Source organism: Rhineura floridana, chromosome 7 (genome assembly GCF_030035675.1).
Source record: "Rhineura floridana isolate rRhiFlo1 chromosome 7, rRhiFlo1.hap2, whole genome shotgun sequence".
NCBI classification, from domain to species: Eukaryota; Metazoa; Chordata; class Lepidosauria; order Squamata; family Rhineuridae; genus Rhineura; species Rhineura floridana.
Window position 1 is genome coordinate 64928588 of NC_084486.1, and position 19526 is coordinate 64948113.

Here is a 19526-nt window from a genome sequence, read left to right on the forward strand (position 1 = left end):
GTGGTCCCACATCTTTCCTACTTCAAGAAATAGAGATATTTAATTAGCCTAGCAGAAAAGGAATGTTTATGGCTAGTGCCAAAAATGAACAGATGTCAGCATCAATATGGAAGAAGGAAGGCTGTTCCACAGCAAGGGTGCCACTGCTGAGAAGACCCTATTATGAGTCCTGGCACCCTGGATCTCATTAGGTGATGGAATGACCAAAAGAACTATTTCAGCTAGTCTTAAGTCATGGGCCAGACAGTACAGGGAGATATGCTCTTTCAGATAGCTAAGCCCTAACCCATTTAGGGCTTTATACATGAACACTGACACCTTGAATTGGGCTCAGTAGTGGCTAGGTAGCCAGTGTAGATCTGAAAGAACTGGTGTCACATTGTATTGAGCAAACAGGCCTGTCAACATCCTGGCAGTTGCATTTTATACTAGCTGCAGTCTCTGAACCATCTTCCAGGGCAGCCCCGCATAGCTTGTATTATAATAATCTGGGAGGTTACCAGGGCATGGATTACTGGCCCCAGCTATCACTGTTGAAGAGCATTCATAGCTGGCAAAAAAGCCAAAGCTGGAAATAGGTGCTTCTCGCCCCTGAGACTACCAGGGCCTATAGTGACAGTGTGGAATCAAGAAGCATAGTGATGGAAGAGCTTGTGGAAAAATGAATGACAGCAGGGGAGTGGAATCGAATGCTAGGCTGAGTTAGAGTAAGTGAATGTTAGAGAGTGACTGGACCCATCCCGTCAATCCCTTTTGGTTAGCTTTCAAACACCATGATGGGCAGGCTTTTGTCATCAGGCCTCAACAACAGAAACTGATCCCATTGAACCAGTCGTGATATCACCCAAGAAACCTCTATTCAACATCTGTCACAACTGTGGTGTCTATGCATTTAAAGTGCACTTTTTAAAAAATGCAAATAGCATCTGGGGAGGGGGCAGATAATTATTGAGGTTGCAGGTGGTGGGGAGAGATTAATCCTTGTCTCCCCTGCTGCAGTCCTGAGGAAGATTGGTCCTCCAAAGCAGCTATTTGCGTTGGGAGCAAAGCCTCTATTTGCTCAAAGCAGCCATTTGAAGTTGCACCAACTACTGAATCTATACATTTACTATTGGGGGCCAACCTAGACATGGTGTGAAATCCGTTATTAGGATATTTTGTTGTTGTTTCTAAAAGGTTAGTAGAGCAGTCAGTCAGATCAGAAACATGGCACTGGGGGAAGAAGTTTGACTCGTCCCCCATGCCATTTCCCCTATTACAATAATTCCCTTGCAGCTATTTGCCCTATGGAGAAACTATTTGCTTTGTAGGCCAAATAGCAGCTTCAGGGGGGCAATTTAGAATGGGGAAATGTTGTGAGGGAAAGGGTTACAAATTGTTCCCCAGCTGCATTGCCCAGACCTGATTTTCCCTCCCCTGTGCAGCTGCTTTGTTGCTGTTGTTTAATATAAATTGGAGTTCTGATGATGGATCACCAATACCTCATCTAGTTCATCCTTAATCTGTTACCTGGCCCTGTGCTCACACACTTTGGGTCTATCCTTACACACTTAAAGGCTAGCAACTTGCTTCTTTTAAAAAAAGAGAGATCACAAAATGCATAGGCCTCTGCACTCCTCCTGGCACTGTTCACATTGCCAAGAGCATAAACTCTCCTTTGCTCATCCCTGAAAAAATGAATTCTAAATCTACTATATATACATAGGAAAATTGTTTTTCTGTTTGCTATGCATTTGGACACCTCTTAAAATATCGCAACCAAATTTTGCATGATGGTTCCTGAGATCAAGGAGTGCATTTTTGTCTATGTTTGGATACAACTGGATGCTATTTTGAATCAAGATGGTGAACTGAACCTTTCAAAACTGCACAGATTTTAACTACTTATTTCAAAACTGCACTGATTTTTTGGTTTCTTAGAAGAAATTTCTGAGCAGCACTGGATAGAGGCTGCTAGTTGTGATGAAAAACACAACACATTAACTTTAACCATTGTGTAAAGAAATAAGAATATATACATTTTACTCAGTTACATAACTTTGTATAGTTGTAGAAGTTCACAATTCTAGAAATTGTATGCACACCTACATTTATGTAGGTCTACACTCAAATTAGGTTGATATGTCTAAACTGGTATGAAATATAACTTTGTCTTAAAAATATGTTTACTTCATCAGCTACTGAGATAATATTGCCTTTGCCAAGACTAGTGTGTCAAGTTCAGTCAGAACTCTTTTTTTAAAGGCAGTTTTAAAAATATAGGAGACTCTTCCAGTAAAACAACAACCCAGATGATTCATTCCACATCTCTTGGCAGGCTAAGGGCGTCAACTTGTGCTTTTGCCAGGTGAGAGAAGGACATATTTCTACCATTCTCTCACTCTAATAATGTCTAATTCAGGACGGTTGTGCCAAGAGACACTGAAAATTCCACCAATAAGAAATAATATGTTATTACTATAATGTGGGCTATATAGGAAGAGGCAAAACATTGTTATATCACTAGGAACACTAATAATGATCAGCAACCCTGCTCTTCTGATTTGGTTTTTTAATATATATAATATTATGTAAAAATATGTGTTTCTTTATATATAACTTCCAGATATACAACAATCTGGTTGACAAAGGCTGACATTCCACAGAATCAAAAGGGAGAAAAGGCTAGTATTTTGTATCATTACACAGTCCAATCCCATCTAAAGCCAATTACCTGAAGGTGTGCCAGTGTCTACTTACTTCTGGAAAAGGCTAGGGAACTGTAATACCTCTGCAGTAGCCAGGATTCCCAGAACATCTTCTTCATTCACTTCAAGTTTTGAGCTGTATAAATTCTTGAGTGCAACAGCAAAGGCTTCATATCAACGGGATATGCAAATAAATAGGTAAATAACTATATCAAGCCTTAAGAGTGCAATACCTACTGTGTTGGACAATGATTCCCTCTGTCTCCTGATCAGAATTCTCCCCACTGTGAAATGACAATGCTGTGCTATGAAATTAGCATTACCTGTATGCTTGTTGCTGCACCCTCCCCAGAACAGCCAGCTAGCTCTTCAATCCGTATAACTGTAAACAGTATTTTCATACTGAGCAGCATTATGGCTTATCCTATGCTTTTTTCTCCAAAGGAAACAGGCCCTGTCCTGAAATTCTGATGTCTTGAGAGCACATAATTTCTTGGAATGCACAGAATACCCATAGGAGACTGGGAGTAATATAGTTCCCATTTCCTCAGAGAAAAGGGGAGCACATGCTGGGTTAATTTACTTCCTTTCTACATTTCCTCAACAGCAAAGTCCTATATAGAAAAAGGCACCGGGCTGGGCCTACCATTAGGCAAAGTGAGGCAATTGCTTCAGGTGGCAGGTGCTGAGATGTGTGTGGCAGCCCCCTCCCCCGCCGTTTCTCCTGAGCCCTCTGTCCATTCCCCTCTGTGGAACAACAGAACTGTGTGTGTTACATGACCTGCCCCATGCCTCCTGTTAGTCTCAGGTGTGGTGGAGGTTGTAGACCTGTCCCCAGTGTTAAAGTAAGGATCAGCTTCCAGTACAGACAACTTCTGGTACATGGAAACAGGGCAGGGGTGGACCATCTTGTGCTCTGTCTCAGGCAGCAAAATGTCTTGAGCCAACCCTGCGGAGCAGCTATCCTAATGAGAATTATTACCTACACCCAAAGCCTAACACTTACCCAAAATGGCCAGTCTACATTGTGTGTAGCTAGTGTCCATAGTAGGGTTGCCAGGCTCAGGGCCTGAGACTGATCCTTTATCTTTAGGAGAAGAGAAAGTCAGCCAAGTGCAGGTGTTCTTGCAACACTGTAATAGAAAAAACCACAAGGTGAAATTATCCTTTCTCCCTGCACAATTTATAAAGATACAGAAGGTCTCTTGGTTGCCAGGCCCAGCCTCCCAGAGGTCTTCTGTATCTTTAAAAGTTGTGCAGGGGGAAGGGAGAATTCTACCTTGTGGTTTTTCCCATTACAGTGTTGCAAGAACACCTGCACTTGGCTGACTTTCTCTTCTCCTAAAGTTACAGGATCAGTCTCAGGCCCTGAACCTGGTAACCCTAGTCCATGGGGGAGGCAAAGACATGTTACCAAATCGAGTGACATCTGGATCATTAATCTCCAAGGCAATTGTGACTTTAGTCATTCTTTGTTTCTGTTTGTGGAATTCTTTGTGCTTCTGACCAGACAGTAGACACTGCTTATAACATCTGGTTTCTGTAAAAGGCATGAGAAATGAAGGAAGTTTGGTCTGGGATTTATGTCATGAAAGGCACAATAAGCACTGCAGAATACATGGCTCAATTGAGCCAATAGTACACTGAAGAGAAATATCTAATGCATTTTTTAAAAAAAAATCCTACCAGTATACTTGCAGCTGTAATAGAGAGGAACCATTTGACCATGAAAGTTTATATGCCCTTACACCTTAATCCAAGGCGTTGGACTTTGAGTGATACTTACTTCTCAAGATGGCCTATAAATACGTATTGTCAAAGAGCTGGTCAGTATCTTAGTTAAACTTGATTGCTCAGAGCCACAGAAATAAAATAACATAATACAAAAAAATACCCATTCCCTGAGATCATCTTAGCACTTCCTTTTCTAGGTGCTCCTAGTTTCAGGAGTTAATTGGGGGGTGACTGGAATCAGGGCCTTTTTGTTTGGCTGCATCCCATTTATGGGATTTCCTCCTTATAGAGACTTGCCTGGGGCCTACTTGAAAAGTTTTCAGTATTGGACTAAAATGGTTTTATTCACTTTCAATGGACTTTGAGACATGCTGCTGTTTTATGTTGTTATGTTCTTGGTTTTACTTGGTATTATTCTTGTAGCCTAGGGTGTCTTTTCCTATCACGACTTCCTTCTTCCTTGCATTTCATCCTGTTTTTGTTTATATCTATTGTAAGCCTGCAAGCAGGGATTTTTTTTGTCATGTTTAATTCAGATTTATATTGTATAGGACCTTGTCATAGGTGCTTAGGAAATACAAGTGTTACGTGAAGGAGGAATGTAGAGCCAAGTGAAGTGGGGAAGGGCTGTGGTTCAGTGGCAGAGCATCTTTTCTGCATGCAGAAGGCCCTTTCAGACCTCAGCATCTCCAGGTAGAGCTGAGAGAGACCCCAGTCTGAAATCCTGAGAGCTGCTGCCATTCAGTGTAGACAATAGTGAGCTAGATGCACCAATGGTTTGTCACAGTATAAGGGAACATAGCTACCAGAGTCTTATTGGGGTCAAGGCAGTCAGCAACTCTAACACCTCCACCGCCCTGGGCTCCTGTTGGAGGAACAGCGGAATATAAATCAAATAATGAATAAATAAATATTAGCTGCACTGGTTACTGGTGCATTTCCAGTAACAATTTAAAGTGCAGGTTTTGACTGCTAAAGCTCCAAATCATTTGGACCCAACCTACTTATTGGACCACCTACACTTGTTGCAACCGGCATGAAATGCAGGCTTTTCAAAGGCCCTGAAGACCTACTGTAGTTTTTCAGCTAGCCTTCCAGACATAATGTTTATTAGCTGTGCGATAGTCTGACTAATTATGTTCTTTCCAACTCTGTTTTAAAAATAAAAAGTATGTTGCTGAGTGGTAGTTTTAAGTTTTAAAATGTTCTATTAATGATCTTTTTATCATTTGTTGTTTTTCATTGGAAGCTGCTTTGGACAGGCATTTGCCAGGAAAAGCAACCTAAAAATATTTTAAAGACGTAAACAAACAATAAAAATGTGTAACATAAATGTGTTAATTGCATGAATGAATGAATGAATATTTGGAATTTCTTTCAGTACCTTTTTCAACTTTGGGCTTGCTGTCTGTTATTTGTAAGTCACTTTTCTGTACAGCTGTAGCAAGAAGCTGTGAGAGGACCTGAGATTTAAATAAGTACATGCGATGAAGCTCCCATTGGAAGCCCAAGCACTCCAGTGTTACATCTGGGGAGAGACAATGGTAAGTATGATGACCTTGAGCCACTTCTGTAAAGATGATAGGCCAGTCACAGCAGCCTGTGGGTCTCAAGTTGTACTACCCACCTGGCTCCATGCCTTCTGTGACCTTCTGTGTGTAAGAAAATAGTATCTCATTTGGGGTTCCTTGGCGAGAGAAAATCCTCAATGGAGAAAGAGGAAGAAGAAATCAAGTTTTAAGTATATTTAGCATTGTTCTGTTTTAATGTATATCAAATGGTTACATCTGTGGGTGCAAAACATTGGCACATTGGCTATGTAACATGTCTCGGTGAATTTGAGAGGAATAACATTTTTTCCCTCTGATAAAGAGGCCAATATGGTGCCCTCCAGATGTTGTGGACTACAACTCCCACTGTTCCTGGCCATTGGCCATGCTGGCTGGGGCTGATGGGAGTTGTAGTTCCCAACATGTGGAGAGCACAATTGGCTGTCCCTGTTGTAAGCTGAAATGCACTGTGTGCAGGAGTAGTTGGTAAAGAGGGGCGCCACCACACACACTGCCACTTATCAGGAGGGAGAAGGGTGAGGTGGCACACAGGTTGGTGCAATGCTAGTGCATTGGAGGAGCCAATTTGGCACTCCCACCAATGCACCCACAATAAGACTTCAATGGCTCCTGCTAGCGCTCTTGTGACAAGTGAAAGACTTTTTCAAGACTTTTTAACAGAAAAAAAAAATTTATTTAGTAGATTTATAACCTGCTTTTCAACTAGAGTCCTCAAAGCGGCTAACAACATTTATAAAACACAACTGACACACAGAACCACACGCTCACAAAACAAAAGAAACAGCCCCACAGAAACGAGAGCGGGCATCAGATGTTCCTCCCCACAGGACAGATGGTGTCGAGAAGGAACAGACTGACTGGAGCAGGCCCTGATGCTATCTTTGCCTGCCTTCCTCTCTCTCTCTCTCATTCCCACAGGGCAGATGTCTGTTGGGCCTGTGCAGGGGTGGGAAGGTTTCAGTTTTGGGTTTTTTTTAAGTTTCTTTGCTTACAGTGGAGATGCATGTAGCCAACAGAACAGGAAAATCCCACTCTAAAGCAATTTACACAGTTTCAATATGTGTTCAATAGTTACCTAGATCTATGCTTGCGTTTTGGAGAGGTTGAAAAAGAGTTCTGATCAGTCATATCCTGGAATTCTGCAGTTTCCCTGCAGGCCTCTCGTTCTGCATTCAGGCATACAGGAGTGTCAGCTGGAGAGTTAAAAAACAAACAAGCATATGCTATGTATTTTCAGCCATGAAGTGTGTGTGTGTGTGTGTGTGTGTGTGTGCAGAGAGCGAGACAGAGAAAGAGACTGTTACAGCACCAGATGGAGATCTTATTTGCCCAGACATTGTAGCATTTTCACATTTAAGACCATTTGTGTTTGTTCTAGCTTGCTCTTTGGTTGTTTGGGTTTTGGATTTTAATTTATTTTTTGTCTTGTATTTTTTCATGTTTATTTGTTGGTTTAAAATTGCGTTTATATATTTTGTGTGAATTAGTTTTTATACGCATTTTTGTATACCATCCAGGAATATATTAATGAACAAATATTTAAAATAAATAGGATGAGATCCAATGTAGTGCAAGTGGGTGTCTACTTACACAATGAGACTTCACTTTACTCACCCTGCTGCACCCCAGGCACCCCAAAATCTGCACCAGGGAATTGAGGGATCCTCAGGAGCAAATTGCATGGGTGCAATGTGGGGCTGGAGTGGAGAATAAAAATTGGATGTCCTGTTATGCAGATTTCCATCGTGCAGCTAGGCAGACATCATATGATGTGACCCATTAATTCTATAATTTCACTGTTTCTTCCTAAATACATAAAAATGAAAGAATTCATCAAGCTGCAGTTCTGTCATGCTGCACTTTGCTTTGACCGTCGGCAGCACAGGCTGCAGCAAGGCACAGTGGGCCAACAAGCAACACCAGGGTGGAGCGGGCAAGCAAGTAAGCAGGGCAAGTGAGAAGGCAGCTGTTCAGCAACATCTGGGGACACTAGGGGATTTTAGTGAGGGGGTGTGGTACCTGTGCTTGGCATTCCTGGGATTCGGTGCCAGGGTTGGCGTGCAAAGCGCGCAGGGGCAGCAGCCCCTAGTAAAAAAAAAAGTAAAGCGACTGCTTGATATGCTTACAGTTTAGAAATCTATTACTAGGCATATATGCCATTATATCATATTTGACTGGGGATTTCCATGTTTATTTATGCAAGAGATCCTAGAAAAAATTGATATGTAAGTGTAAGCCAGAGGAGGGGGCCCTTTTGTAACCCACATTCATTCCCTGACAACCTTCCACAGGCCACATACCAGTTATGAGCAGGACGAAAGGCAAAAAGTGGTTGAAGCTAGAGGGAAATTTGGGTGGAACAACAGATGTGACTCTTCCGATCTTACCTTTATACAGTTGGCTACATTCCAGCCACAAAAGAGCTTTCTAGGCACGTGCACATACACACCTCTCCATCCAGGCAAGCAAGAGGCATCTTCACAGTTTATACAGTATTTTATTATGTCACATGTTATGGCCAGGGAAAAGCTCTTAAGGAGGAAGGGAGCAAGGCCAGTGAGAGGCATGAACTGGGAGAAGGGGCGGGGCATGGGATGAGTCTCAAAAACCAGATGAAGAGGGTTGGAGGGCATCAGTTTGGCCCCCGAGCTTAGGTTACCTGTCTCTGGTGTAGGCAAACCAAAACAAGCCATCAGTTGGTACATTTATGAAGATTTCATTGTGTATAAAATGAAGGTATAAGTATTGGCTGCGTTCAGACAACAGTTTATTCCATTTCCCCAGTGTTTCCTTTCCTGATAATTTCTGCATTTTATTTGATATTTCAAAAGCCACTTCTGGAGATCTAGCAGAATATAGTGGGAGTTTAGTGCTCATTTCCGTGTTAATTGCTTCCAGAAAAAAATCCATTTGCAACTCCCTTACCCCAGAAAATTGCAGGAGTGAAGCAATGAAATTTGGGGTGGTATACCAGCATATAGTTCTTTCCCACTGTTTTCATGGGGGAATCATGGGGGAACAGAAATGTGCATGTGCAGAAAGGGTGGGTGAGTAGCAATATGTCCAATGATGTTGATTGTTGTGTCACACCATACCCACTGGTATGAATGAAATTTAGCACAACATGGCCGTATATCAATCAAAAATCCACAGTTCCATAATGCAACAAGCACTGCAGTATGAAAGGAATGATAGAAATCAGGACAGAAGGTCTTCTTTTATAATCAGTAAAACTAATGTAATAAACCTCATGTCTGAATGCAGCCTTGAAGTGTGCTCTTCAAGCGGAGTTAAACTATTCTGATTGAGCAGGGACAAATCCAAGAAAAAGCTATAGCAACAGCTTTAAAGGAAGCAGATCATAAATTCAGGAGGCTGAAAGGAGCATGAACCCATCTATTTTTTTCAAACATCCTAAATATACAGCCCTGTCCAATGCCAGCTTTCCCAGAAATAAGGCCCATGAAGTTCAATGGCCTAAATCAAACTCAGGGTTAGGGATAAGACCATAGAAATCAGTGGGTTTAAGCATGCCTACATCTGTGCTGGATTTAGACCAATGGGCTTCTTCTTGACAACCTGTGTGCAGGATCATAGCCTCAGAAAATCATCTCACTTCATTTTATTGTTGCCAAACATATTCCCTTTGTTAATATCAGTAGCAAACATAGGTTACTTGCTCTAATTTTCTAGATTTCTATGTAGATCAGATGAGAGAGAAAGAGAAAGAGAGAGATGATTAACTGAACAATAAAATATACTCTTTTTCACATTATAGGGTTTTTTCAGTCAAGTTCTTCCAGATGCACAGTTGCTATTTAGTGCAAGACTTTGAAATTGCTGATTGCTCTAATCGGTCCATTCAAGAGATTAATGTTAGTCTTATAGACTAGTCTTACAGTCTTGCTTCTAGAGATACTATGCAGTTACCTTGACTTGATCCCTTTTCTGTAGGTAACAGTGCCATATTTTCAACCTCACCAAGAAGCTCAAGAGTTTACACAGTCATCAACAGAAGTTTAAAGAGAGGGCTTCCATTTTAATTACCTGATATTATTCTCATCAAGGTCTCATTGAGACCAACTCGGGTGGCTTTATTAGCTTGTGCAATTCCCAGTAGGTCACAACTCGGGCTGAATGGAAATTGCCAGCGATTGGTCAGCCCTGCTTGCTTGCGGAAAAAACGTTGTTTCAAGGGTCCTGCAATCTTAAACAAACACATTAACATCTTTTTTTCCTCAGAAAGAGTATAATATGTATAAATTGCTAGGTAGTCTGTGTATATTGCCTTCAAGTCCTGTTGGTCTGATCCAGCAGGGATATTACCATGCTCTTATGAGTTCCCATCTCCCTGGACAAACTACCCAACCAGTCATGAAAATAATTACCTTCATTTGGGCAAGAAGAGAAGAAGTTGTTCTAGGTTGCCAGCCCACACAACTGAAAGAGGTATTCAATCAAATTGGTGCCTATACTTCAATAACCGATCATTTTAAAAAGTACATCTTTCACCTAAAATTGACACCAAAATATTGTCCAAAGCAAAATCTGAAGTCAGTTTGGAAATTCTCCCTCAGGCAAAAGATCTAAAGAGTTTCAAAGGAAGCCAAGCAATCTCAAGGGATCCCTACATGCACATCTCTGCTTTTTTATAGTTAAGACGTTATTGGTTTCTTTCTTCTTTCAATCAAAATCAAACAGTTGAGAGGGCCCACCACAAATAACTCATCCACCAACTTTTCATACCCAAGTCCACCTAATATAGTAAAAAAAAATAGTATTCAGCTTATGTTCCAAATGGATTTTCTAAACTGGGTGGGGGAGAGGGTTGTTGGGAGACAAAAGTTTTCACAACCCTACCCCCAATCCAACTTTTTATCTGCTGGTATGTAATTTATAGTATTCTCAGGAAATTTGCCCCAGGGCTTTTTGCTGGGGTATTTTTGGTCCCCCCAATTTTTTTTTGTTTCCAGATGGAAAACAGTAAGTGGTAAGTACGTTAAACCAGCAGCTTCAATTGGCTAGTCAGCAGTTTTATTCTGCTCTTGAGATCTTAGTCATCTGAAGCTATCTCAAGCGTACCTACCTTAGTTATCTCCTTCTCATTTGGCGAAAGTCCTCCCAGAGATACAAAGGGAGCAGACAGCAAATAACTGGAGATTAAAGAAACACCATCAGTGTTACATTCAGGAATAGCAGAAAGACAAAACTAAAAGTGGCTAGAGTGTTGGACTATGAGACCAGGGTTTGAATCCCCATCCAGCCATGAAGCTCACTGAGTGCCCCTGGGCCAGTCATTGCCTCTCAGCCTAAACTACTTCTCAGCGTTGTTGTGGGGATTAAATGAGGAGGGGGAGAACCATGTATGCCACCTTGAGCTCCTTGGAGAAAAGGTGGGATATAAATACAACAAGTAAGTCGTATTATCCCTTTTTCAAGGAGGAATCTGTTTCTTTTCTTTCATGTGCATATAGAAAAGAATAAATGGCCATTTCACTTCCTCTTTGTTTCCTGTCCTGTAGTTTTCCTTAGCTGGATAGATAGTTGGCAAGCTTTCTGTGGTTTTTATGGTGTGTGTGTACACTGTAAGTATATGTATGAGAATGTTAATGTTTTATAAGACTTTTTAATAGTATAATATATTATGTTTGTTTTTAAATGTAAGTCATTTGGAGACCTTGGCAAGTGTCATTATTATTATTATTATTATTATTATTATTATTATTATTATTATTATTATTATTATTATTATTATTATTATTATTATTATTATTATTATTATTATTATTAATAATAATAATAATAATAATAATAACAATAAAATAATAATAAAATAATAACAATAAAATAACAATAACAATAAAATAATAACAATAACAATAAAATAACAACAACAACAACAATAACAATAATAATAAATGAATGTCCATAGCATCTTTTCAGGGGGCCACTGAGCCCTGCAGAGCAGCAGCATGATGTCAGATGCACTGCAGATTCTCTGTTACCCCCACTTCCTTTCACAATACAGCCATTCCACCCTCTTCTGGAATGCCAGCACCACACATTCTAGAGTCTAGAAGGCATCTTCAAAAGCAGAAGAGTCTTTCCCTTCACCATCTGGCACCACCCATTTCTCCACATTTTCACCACTACTTACAGATGTTCTTTATTATCTAAAGCAGGTGTCTCAGGAACAAAAGAAGTTAGCTGAAGCAAGTCTATGGAATGCCGGGTTTTCCCATGGAGATATTTGTAGCGAGCCATGGTGTGCAAGTGTTCATAAATGGTGCTCTGGCTTACTGCTGAGACTCAGCTGGAGATTATTAGGGGTTGCTGAAGAAAGGCTTACAAGATGCTTCCCATATTCCCTCTACCTTTCTCCTAGAAAAAACATGACTTTAGGCCCTCAATAGCAGCAACAAATGGTCGTGTCTGCATACATACAGAACACTATTATGTCATCTTATTCTGACTGTGGCATCACAATACAGCTCTAGGATATCTTCACTTCTGGATCAATGCTAGGGGAAAGTATGTCTGCAAAGAAATGTCTTTCAAAAGGAAATGTTTATTAGAGCACTGACTGTTCCTAGGACAACACATACAAGAAAGAATTCACTATTAGGTAAAAAAAACCTTGAACTTTAAGAATGTACTTATAGCCAACAGATATTTCTATCAAACTTTAAAAGCAGGGAAATTGGGCAAATATAGTGAATCGACCAGGGGAGCAGGAGACCTGACCTCCTCTCTGAGATATTGTACTGCCCTACAAATTTGTCAAAATGCAAACACAATTTTGGTTGGTCTTTCACAGTCCAATTCACTTCCAGTATAGCTTTTCCTGCTTTTTAAAGTTTGATAGAAGTATCTATTGGGTATAGGTGTAGCTTGGAAGAATTTGGTAACATGTGCCTCTGAGCATATGGTGAGTGGTGGCAACACCTGCCCTCTCCAAAGATGGAGAATTCCATTTTTGTATGTTTGTCGGTGTTCTTCTTACTTAGCTTCTTTCATGTGTTACTTCTGTTTCTACAGAGAATCTAACCTCAAAAATTATATTTCTCTCATTATTCATCCTAGAAATGTGTTAAATTTATTTTTATTAATTTCAAAGCCTTTTTATTGTTCAATGTCATATGATGGTGAAAATAGCCTTTTGTATTTCAAACTGGAGGTTATGTTCTATTTCTATTTTGTGTGCATTAACAGTTGAATCTGAAACTGCAGTTTGCTGTAAAATCAGACTGATTATAATATGTTGCTACTTAACAATGACTCTACCTGTTGGGAAAAACAAACTTGGCCTGCCCAAGAGGAATGTTTTCAGCCTTCTATGCTTAAACTACTCCACTTAAGGAAAGGTGGGCATGGTTAATTAAAAACATAGAGCACACCTATAATTTTGCTAGAATATATTTCACCTCCCACTGTTTTATCTTGTGAAAACTGAGACACTCATGTCCATTGGAAACTATTATGCAGAATAGTCAATGCCATTATTCCACATTTGTTTCTGGAGATTTTTTTTAGTGTTGCAAAATGTTGATGTACTTCACATATTCACAGAAACAGAAGCAAAAGAAAATGATTTACTATAGGAAACTTCACTTAAAATTGCAAAGTAAACCAAACAAAGTGACTATCTGAACTCTGTCAACTGTCTTAATATTGTTGCTTCCTCCCTTCTAAAACAAGATCAGCACAGCACATGTCTTGTTTGTGTTCTTTGCATTTTTACAAATTTATAGGGCATTACAATATCTCAGAGAGGAGATCAGAGAGGAAATTAGTGGATTCCTCTGCTTTTTGATCCGGGGGTAAGAAATGGGATCCTGTGCCAGTTTGCTGAGAATGGATTGATCATTTGCATGCTTATTGAGTTTAGTGGAATTTACTCCCCTGCAATCATGCTTAGGATAGGTGATACTGACCACAGGAGATGGGGAGGAGGAGGGGGAGGAAGGGCAGGGGGAGGGTCGGAGGAGGAAGAGCAGAGGGGGAGGGAGATGGGAGCAGGCGGGAGGGGGAGGGGGAGGGGGAGGAGGACAGGTTTGATCATTTGCATGCTTATTGAGTTAGTGGGATTTACTCCTGTGCAATCATGCTTATGATAGGTAAAACTGACCATGGGCGGGAGGAAAAGAGGCAGGGAGGGCTGGAGGGGAGGAGGAAGAAAGAAGAGTGGACGGGAGGAAGAAGGGAGGGGCGAGGGGAAGGAGGGGAAAGGCAAGTCTAATCATTTGCATGCTTATTGAGTTCAATGGGATTTATTCCCATGCAATCATGCATAGGATAGGTAAATTTGACCATGGGGGGAGGAGAAGGGGGGAGGGGGGGAGGGGGAAAGAAGAGGATTGGAAGGGGAGGGGGAAGGAGGGGCAAGGAAGGGGAGGGAAGGAGGGGCAAGGAAGGGGAGGGAAGGGGCAAGGGGGAGGGGATAGGGGATAGGAGGGAGGAGAAGGAAGGTTTGATCATTTGCATGCTTTTTGAGTTCAGTGAGATTTAGTCCTTGGCAATCATGCTTAGGATAGGCGAAACTGACCTGGGGTAGGGGCAGGGAGGGAAGGCAGGAGGAGGGCAGAAAGGAGAGGGGAGAAGATTGGGTGGGTGAGCACTGGGCAGAGGGGAAGCCCCTTTCCTTTCCAAGAGGAAAACATTGTGAACAGTATTATTCTTTTTAAGCGTTTCCCCCACCTATTTATTCTACAGCAGGCACATGTAGTCTCCCACCCAAATTTAAACCAAAGCTGTCATTGGCCACACGCAGACCAGACCTTTATTCCACTTTAGACAGCCATGGCTTCCCCCAGAGAATCCTGGGAAGTGTAGTTTGTGAAGGGTGTTGAGAGTTGCTAGGAGAAGCCCTATTCCCCTCACAGAGCTTCAGTCAGAGCAGCTGACTGTTAAACCGCTCTGGCCACTGGAGCTCTGTCAGGGGAATAGGAGTTTCCTCTCAGCACCCTTCACAAACTACACTTCCCATGATTCTTTGGAGGAAGCTATGACTGTCTAAAGTGAAATAAAGGTCTGGTCTGGGTGTGGCCCCCTGATTAGGCAAGCCCAGCAGTTGTGAGTCTGGCTTTTCAAACACTGACAGTTGGTTCTTACTGAGCATGCCTGGACTTAGCATTGACTTCAATGCTAAATTTCATAAATTAATTTTGAAAATGCCTGGTGGATTTTGAACTTTTAAACTGCAGAAGATGAAGGTCATAGTATGGGGCAAGGTCAGTAATAGGATTACAGGTACTCTGTGAACATGGCTGATTTTTAATTAATTTCAACAAATTATGAGAACTCTGACAGAAAAAAGTCCAAAAGGGGTCTGGATTTTCTCTCTCTGTTTTTACACTTTGAACTCTCGATTCTCTCTGACTGTTTTGCATATCACTATGAAAATTTAGAGGGTTGTTAAGCAGGATTATACATTTTGTAAGGTTTTGTTTTAAAATGAGCTTATGGAAAGCATCAGAATGGCATGGGGGTATTTTCAATTTAACATTGCAGAATGAGAAAGATCAATGCTGGCTACAGTATACAGCCACTCCCATGGCTGTATAAAAAGGCCATGAAAGCCATTCTCCTTTAATATAGACCAAAAAGCAATGCAAAGTGGAATCATTATACTGAAAACACATTTATTGATAAACATGGTAGCATATGCATACATCCTCAAATCTTTTAAGTCCCCGCTGTAACTAAAATGAGACGTACTTAAATCCCATTGAAATCAATGAAGCTACTAACTTCTTGCATAGATGTCAATGGGACCTAAGCAAGAACACCTTTACTTGGATAACAGCTACTGTGAGCCAACTCTTCTATTTTTTAAAACAGTTGAGAAGATGTATTAAAATGGAAGTCTGTGCATATTTCATCCAAATCAAACAGAGAACATAAATTGTTACACAGAACTTTATAGAGTGGATTTTATATCTAACGTCGTGAAAGATGTCAAGTTTTGCTTTTCTTCCAAAACCTGTTTTTATATTAGAAGGTAACAGTCTTTAATTATTTATTTATTACTGCCTTGAAAATTGGTCCAAGGATACAGTTTATGTTCTGATTGAATATTATTATAAATGAGTACTCCATTCCTACTCTGGTCATACTGTATGTAGCTGCATATGATTAACTGCACCAGAATGTGGACTGGCAGTGCATGGCCAATTAAAAATAACACAGCATAGACAGACAACATGCACATTGAGATGTGGATTCACATTTACGTATTTGTATTTGCTGTTCTTGAAAGCAATTCACTTGTGGAAGCAAGCCACCTTCTTCATGTGCATTTCCTTATCCAGATGGGGTCATCCCTGTTTTTATTGTGCAAAGAGCTTCATAGTCAATGTTATAAGGCAGGTAATTTTTACTGGTTTATTTGAAACAAAGGAATATTACTCAGCAAAAGTCACCAAGTGCTCTCAGGGCTTGGCTGAGCCTGAGCAGCCAACTTGAAGGTTCTGCACAGTGGATATCTTCTCTGGCAGATTCACATATTGCATGCACATCACTTAGTATTTCATCACAGTGACTTAAAACTTGACCAACTGCAGCTGAATATCTGAAGTGTCTTTCTTAAAAAGAATGATGTTTTGACATAATGACTCATGCTAACATAAGAGAACTTATTAAGTGCCATTGTATTATAGGTCCCACAGGGTTCCATTCTACCCCCCCCCCGCTTTTTAACATTTCTCTGAAGCCACTGGGAGAGGTCATCTGAGGATGGGGAGTTACATGGGAAAGAAATATACAATTGAGTATCATCAATAGATTGATGGCTTCCGAGCCAGGTGAGGCTATGGGAATGCTGCACCAGCACTTGAATTCTGTAATGGACTACATGAAGACCAATAAACTGAAGCCTGATAAGACAGAAATGTTCTTGTGTCCCAGAAAATGGTTCAGCTTGTTCTAAATGGGACTGTACTTCCCAGAAAGAGCAGGTATGCCCCTTAGGGATTACCTGGATACAGCCCTGTCACTAGAAGTCTCTGTGGAGCTGAATGCCTTTTACCAGCAACAGCTGGCATGCCAGCTGTGGTCACTCCTAGACTAGTCTGGTCATGGTGATCCATGCTCAGATAGCTTCCCAGTTGGATTATTACAATGCATTACATATGAGGCTTCCTCTGAAGATAGCCCAGAATCTCCAATTAGTGCTGAATACGGAAGCCAGAATTCTGACCAGATGTTGTGTTCATACTGTCATGAACCTGCCTGGTCCAGTCCCAGGACTCATTTCACAAACCCACAGCAATTGATCCTGGCAAGGCACAACCCGTGCCTCTCTCACCACGACTGTGTAAACCAACACCAACCCTGCAAGGTAGGTAGACTGCCACCACCCCTTAAACTGGTCAACCACTCTGGGCCAAGGGGAAACCCAAAGTGCCAGAAATACACCTGCCAAGGATTCCAACAGACAAGAACCAAACTTACATTCCCTGTCCTGGAGCCTTAGGCAAAATACCCAATATACGGTAGTTCGTGGTTAAGTAGCCAAGATACTAGATTCAGGGCCACACTACACCTGTAATTAACACACACAGATAAATAACAGGTAGCTTTATTAAATAAAATATAAGTGCACAAAAAAAGCAGCAGATTGGTTCCTTAAAACTGTTGGAATGTATGAGGTTCAACTCCAACTTGTGGGTTGAGGCTGCATGGAGTTAAAGGCATAGCTAGAGAGGAGACCTCTTGGTTGTTAGGCTATACCTGTCCTTTGATCTCCTGCTGTCTCTTCCTTCCTGCTAGACTGATATGCAAAGAATGTTGATGTCAGTTCCTTCCCTCCTTCCAGTCATTGCCTTCTTTCTCTCGAGAGGGGAGCAGACATCTTTCCTTTGTCTCTCAACCAGCATGAGGGCTAGCACTGGGACCAGTGCCGGCTGCTCCAACATAGCTAGTTAGCTAGATATAGAACTCTTTCCTATCAAACATGTACTTCCAGAATAAAGTAGTTATTTCTTATTTTAAAGCTTAAAGCCTCTGTCCGACTAATTTGCAGGGAAGGTAGAATCTTAGCAAAGATTCAAACACACACACATAAGCTAACTCAAAACTCTCTGTTCCGCTATGCAACTCTGCAGGATTCTACAGGACATTGGGCCCAATGTCCTATAAAATCCCACACCCCTGAGGACCAGGTAAAATACACAGAAAGTTACAGTCACAGACAAAAATAACAAAACTGTCTAGCCTAACCTGTACTTACAAAGAGGTAAATAGCAAAATAACTTCATGGTTCCACATCTCCCCAGAGATATAGCCTGGATAGAAGATGGTAAAGTAGAACCCCAACATCAGGTAACACCATCACATTGAGGAACAAAGGATAAGGTTTGAATCAGGCTCCACTGATAAGCAGGTGTTCTTGCTTGGGCCTAATTAACTAGCTTCTGCTGTGAAAAAATGCAAGGCATTGCCTTCACAGAGGCCCCATTTCAGACAAGATGAAATCCCCACGGTTCTTTGCTTCATTGCTATTTTAGAAATCAGATGTTGACACTTATCTCAAGCAGAAGCCCACATAACATGCTGGGGTACAAGGCAGGCTGGAGTTTCAAAACCTTGGAGAGCTCCAACAGAGCAGGTACCAATGACTAAGCAGCAGCTATGGACATTGTATAGCTCAGTCAAACCAGCAGTATAAACTGGGGAGAGATATGATGGTATGTGTGCGCGTGTGCTATCTCCCATCTTAAATCCCAGAACCAGCAAGCACTTATGCCCAAACAGTCAACCAAACCTCCTTATAAGTGTGCTCTAGGGACCACAGTCTCCTAGTCCTGCTTGCCAGAGTGTTCTAAATGCTTCTTTCCAAGCATGAGACACCCGTTATATAGAGGATGCAGGGTCTTACTAGGTCCAATCTAGCTCTGACCTTTGTTGAAGCAAATTCCTGGGCCTCCAGTATTAGAGATTCTGCAGCTCTTCTCTAGCCAAACTGGCTAATATTCCCAGCTACCTACTGCAGTGACCAATCACTGTTGTCCATGGGGGTTTTGTAGACACCAGCCCATTTTCACTTTGCCTTGCACTGTGGCATCTCATTCCAGCCAAAAACAGGATAACTTGTAGTGCAAAAAGAGAAACACAAATGCCCCTTCCTTTGCCATGGAAGGGGAACCTTCCAAGATTTTGTGCCAGGGAAAGGAGGAAGTTGAGAACTTTCCTGGCTAAGCTATTCTGAAGCAGCTCTGGTGCTCTTGCAGCAGAGATTTGGCAGGCATCCCCGCTGCTAATTTGCAGACACCTCTTAAACAGGTTTATTCAGTTGTTTAAACCTTTAAAGATGAGCCAGTCATTTTAATGTTTATTTTGTATTTTTAATGGTATTTTATGTTTTCTTGTAGTTACATATTTTCTTTTACCCCACCTTGATATTTTAAAGAAGGGGGTGGTCTATAAATATTTTTAACTACAAAATAATTTTGGAAGCCATCGTGCATGGGGACAGGGTCAGTGGTTGGAAGTATTTCATTAGGAAAAACAAATTACTTGTAATTTATTACTTTTT

At 41.2% G+C, this 19526-nt stretch overlaps 1 protein-coding gene across 6 annotated transcripts in view; it reads right to left on the reverse strand.

The window, feature by feature from the left end:
• BTBD16 (BTB domain containing 16) overlaps positions 1–19526 on the reverse strand; it is a 66795-nt gene that overhangs the window by 46516 nt on the left and 753 nt on the right. For 3 of the 6 annotated variants that reach the window (XM_061635790.1, XM_061635789.1, XM_061635795.1), the window contains exons 2-9: positions 12150–12373; positions 11079–11145; positions 10040–10199; positions 7068–7185; positions 6049–6125; positions 5806–5949; positions 4102–4227; positions 2740–2854 (exon numbers count right to left, since the gene is read on the reverse strand). In XM_061635790.1, coding sequence (XP_061491774.1) covers positions 2740–2854; positions 4102–4227; positions 5806–5949; positions 6049–6125; positions 7068–7185; positions 10040–10199; positions 11079–11145; positions 12150–12256 — 914 coding nt within the window. In that variant the 5' untranslated portion in view covers positions 12257–12373. Of the gene's footprint in view, positions 1–2739; positions 2855–4101; positions 4228–5805; positions 5950–6048; positions 6126–7067; positions 7186–10039; positions 10200–10380; positions 10433–11078; positions 11146–12149; positions 12374–17443; positions 17518–18890; positions 18969–19526 lie in introns of those variants that run through there. The other 3 variants (XM_061635793.1, XM_061635794.1, XM_061635792.1) reach the window with 3 other exon arrangements.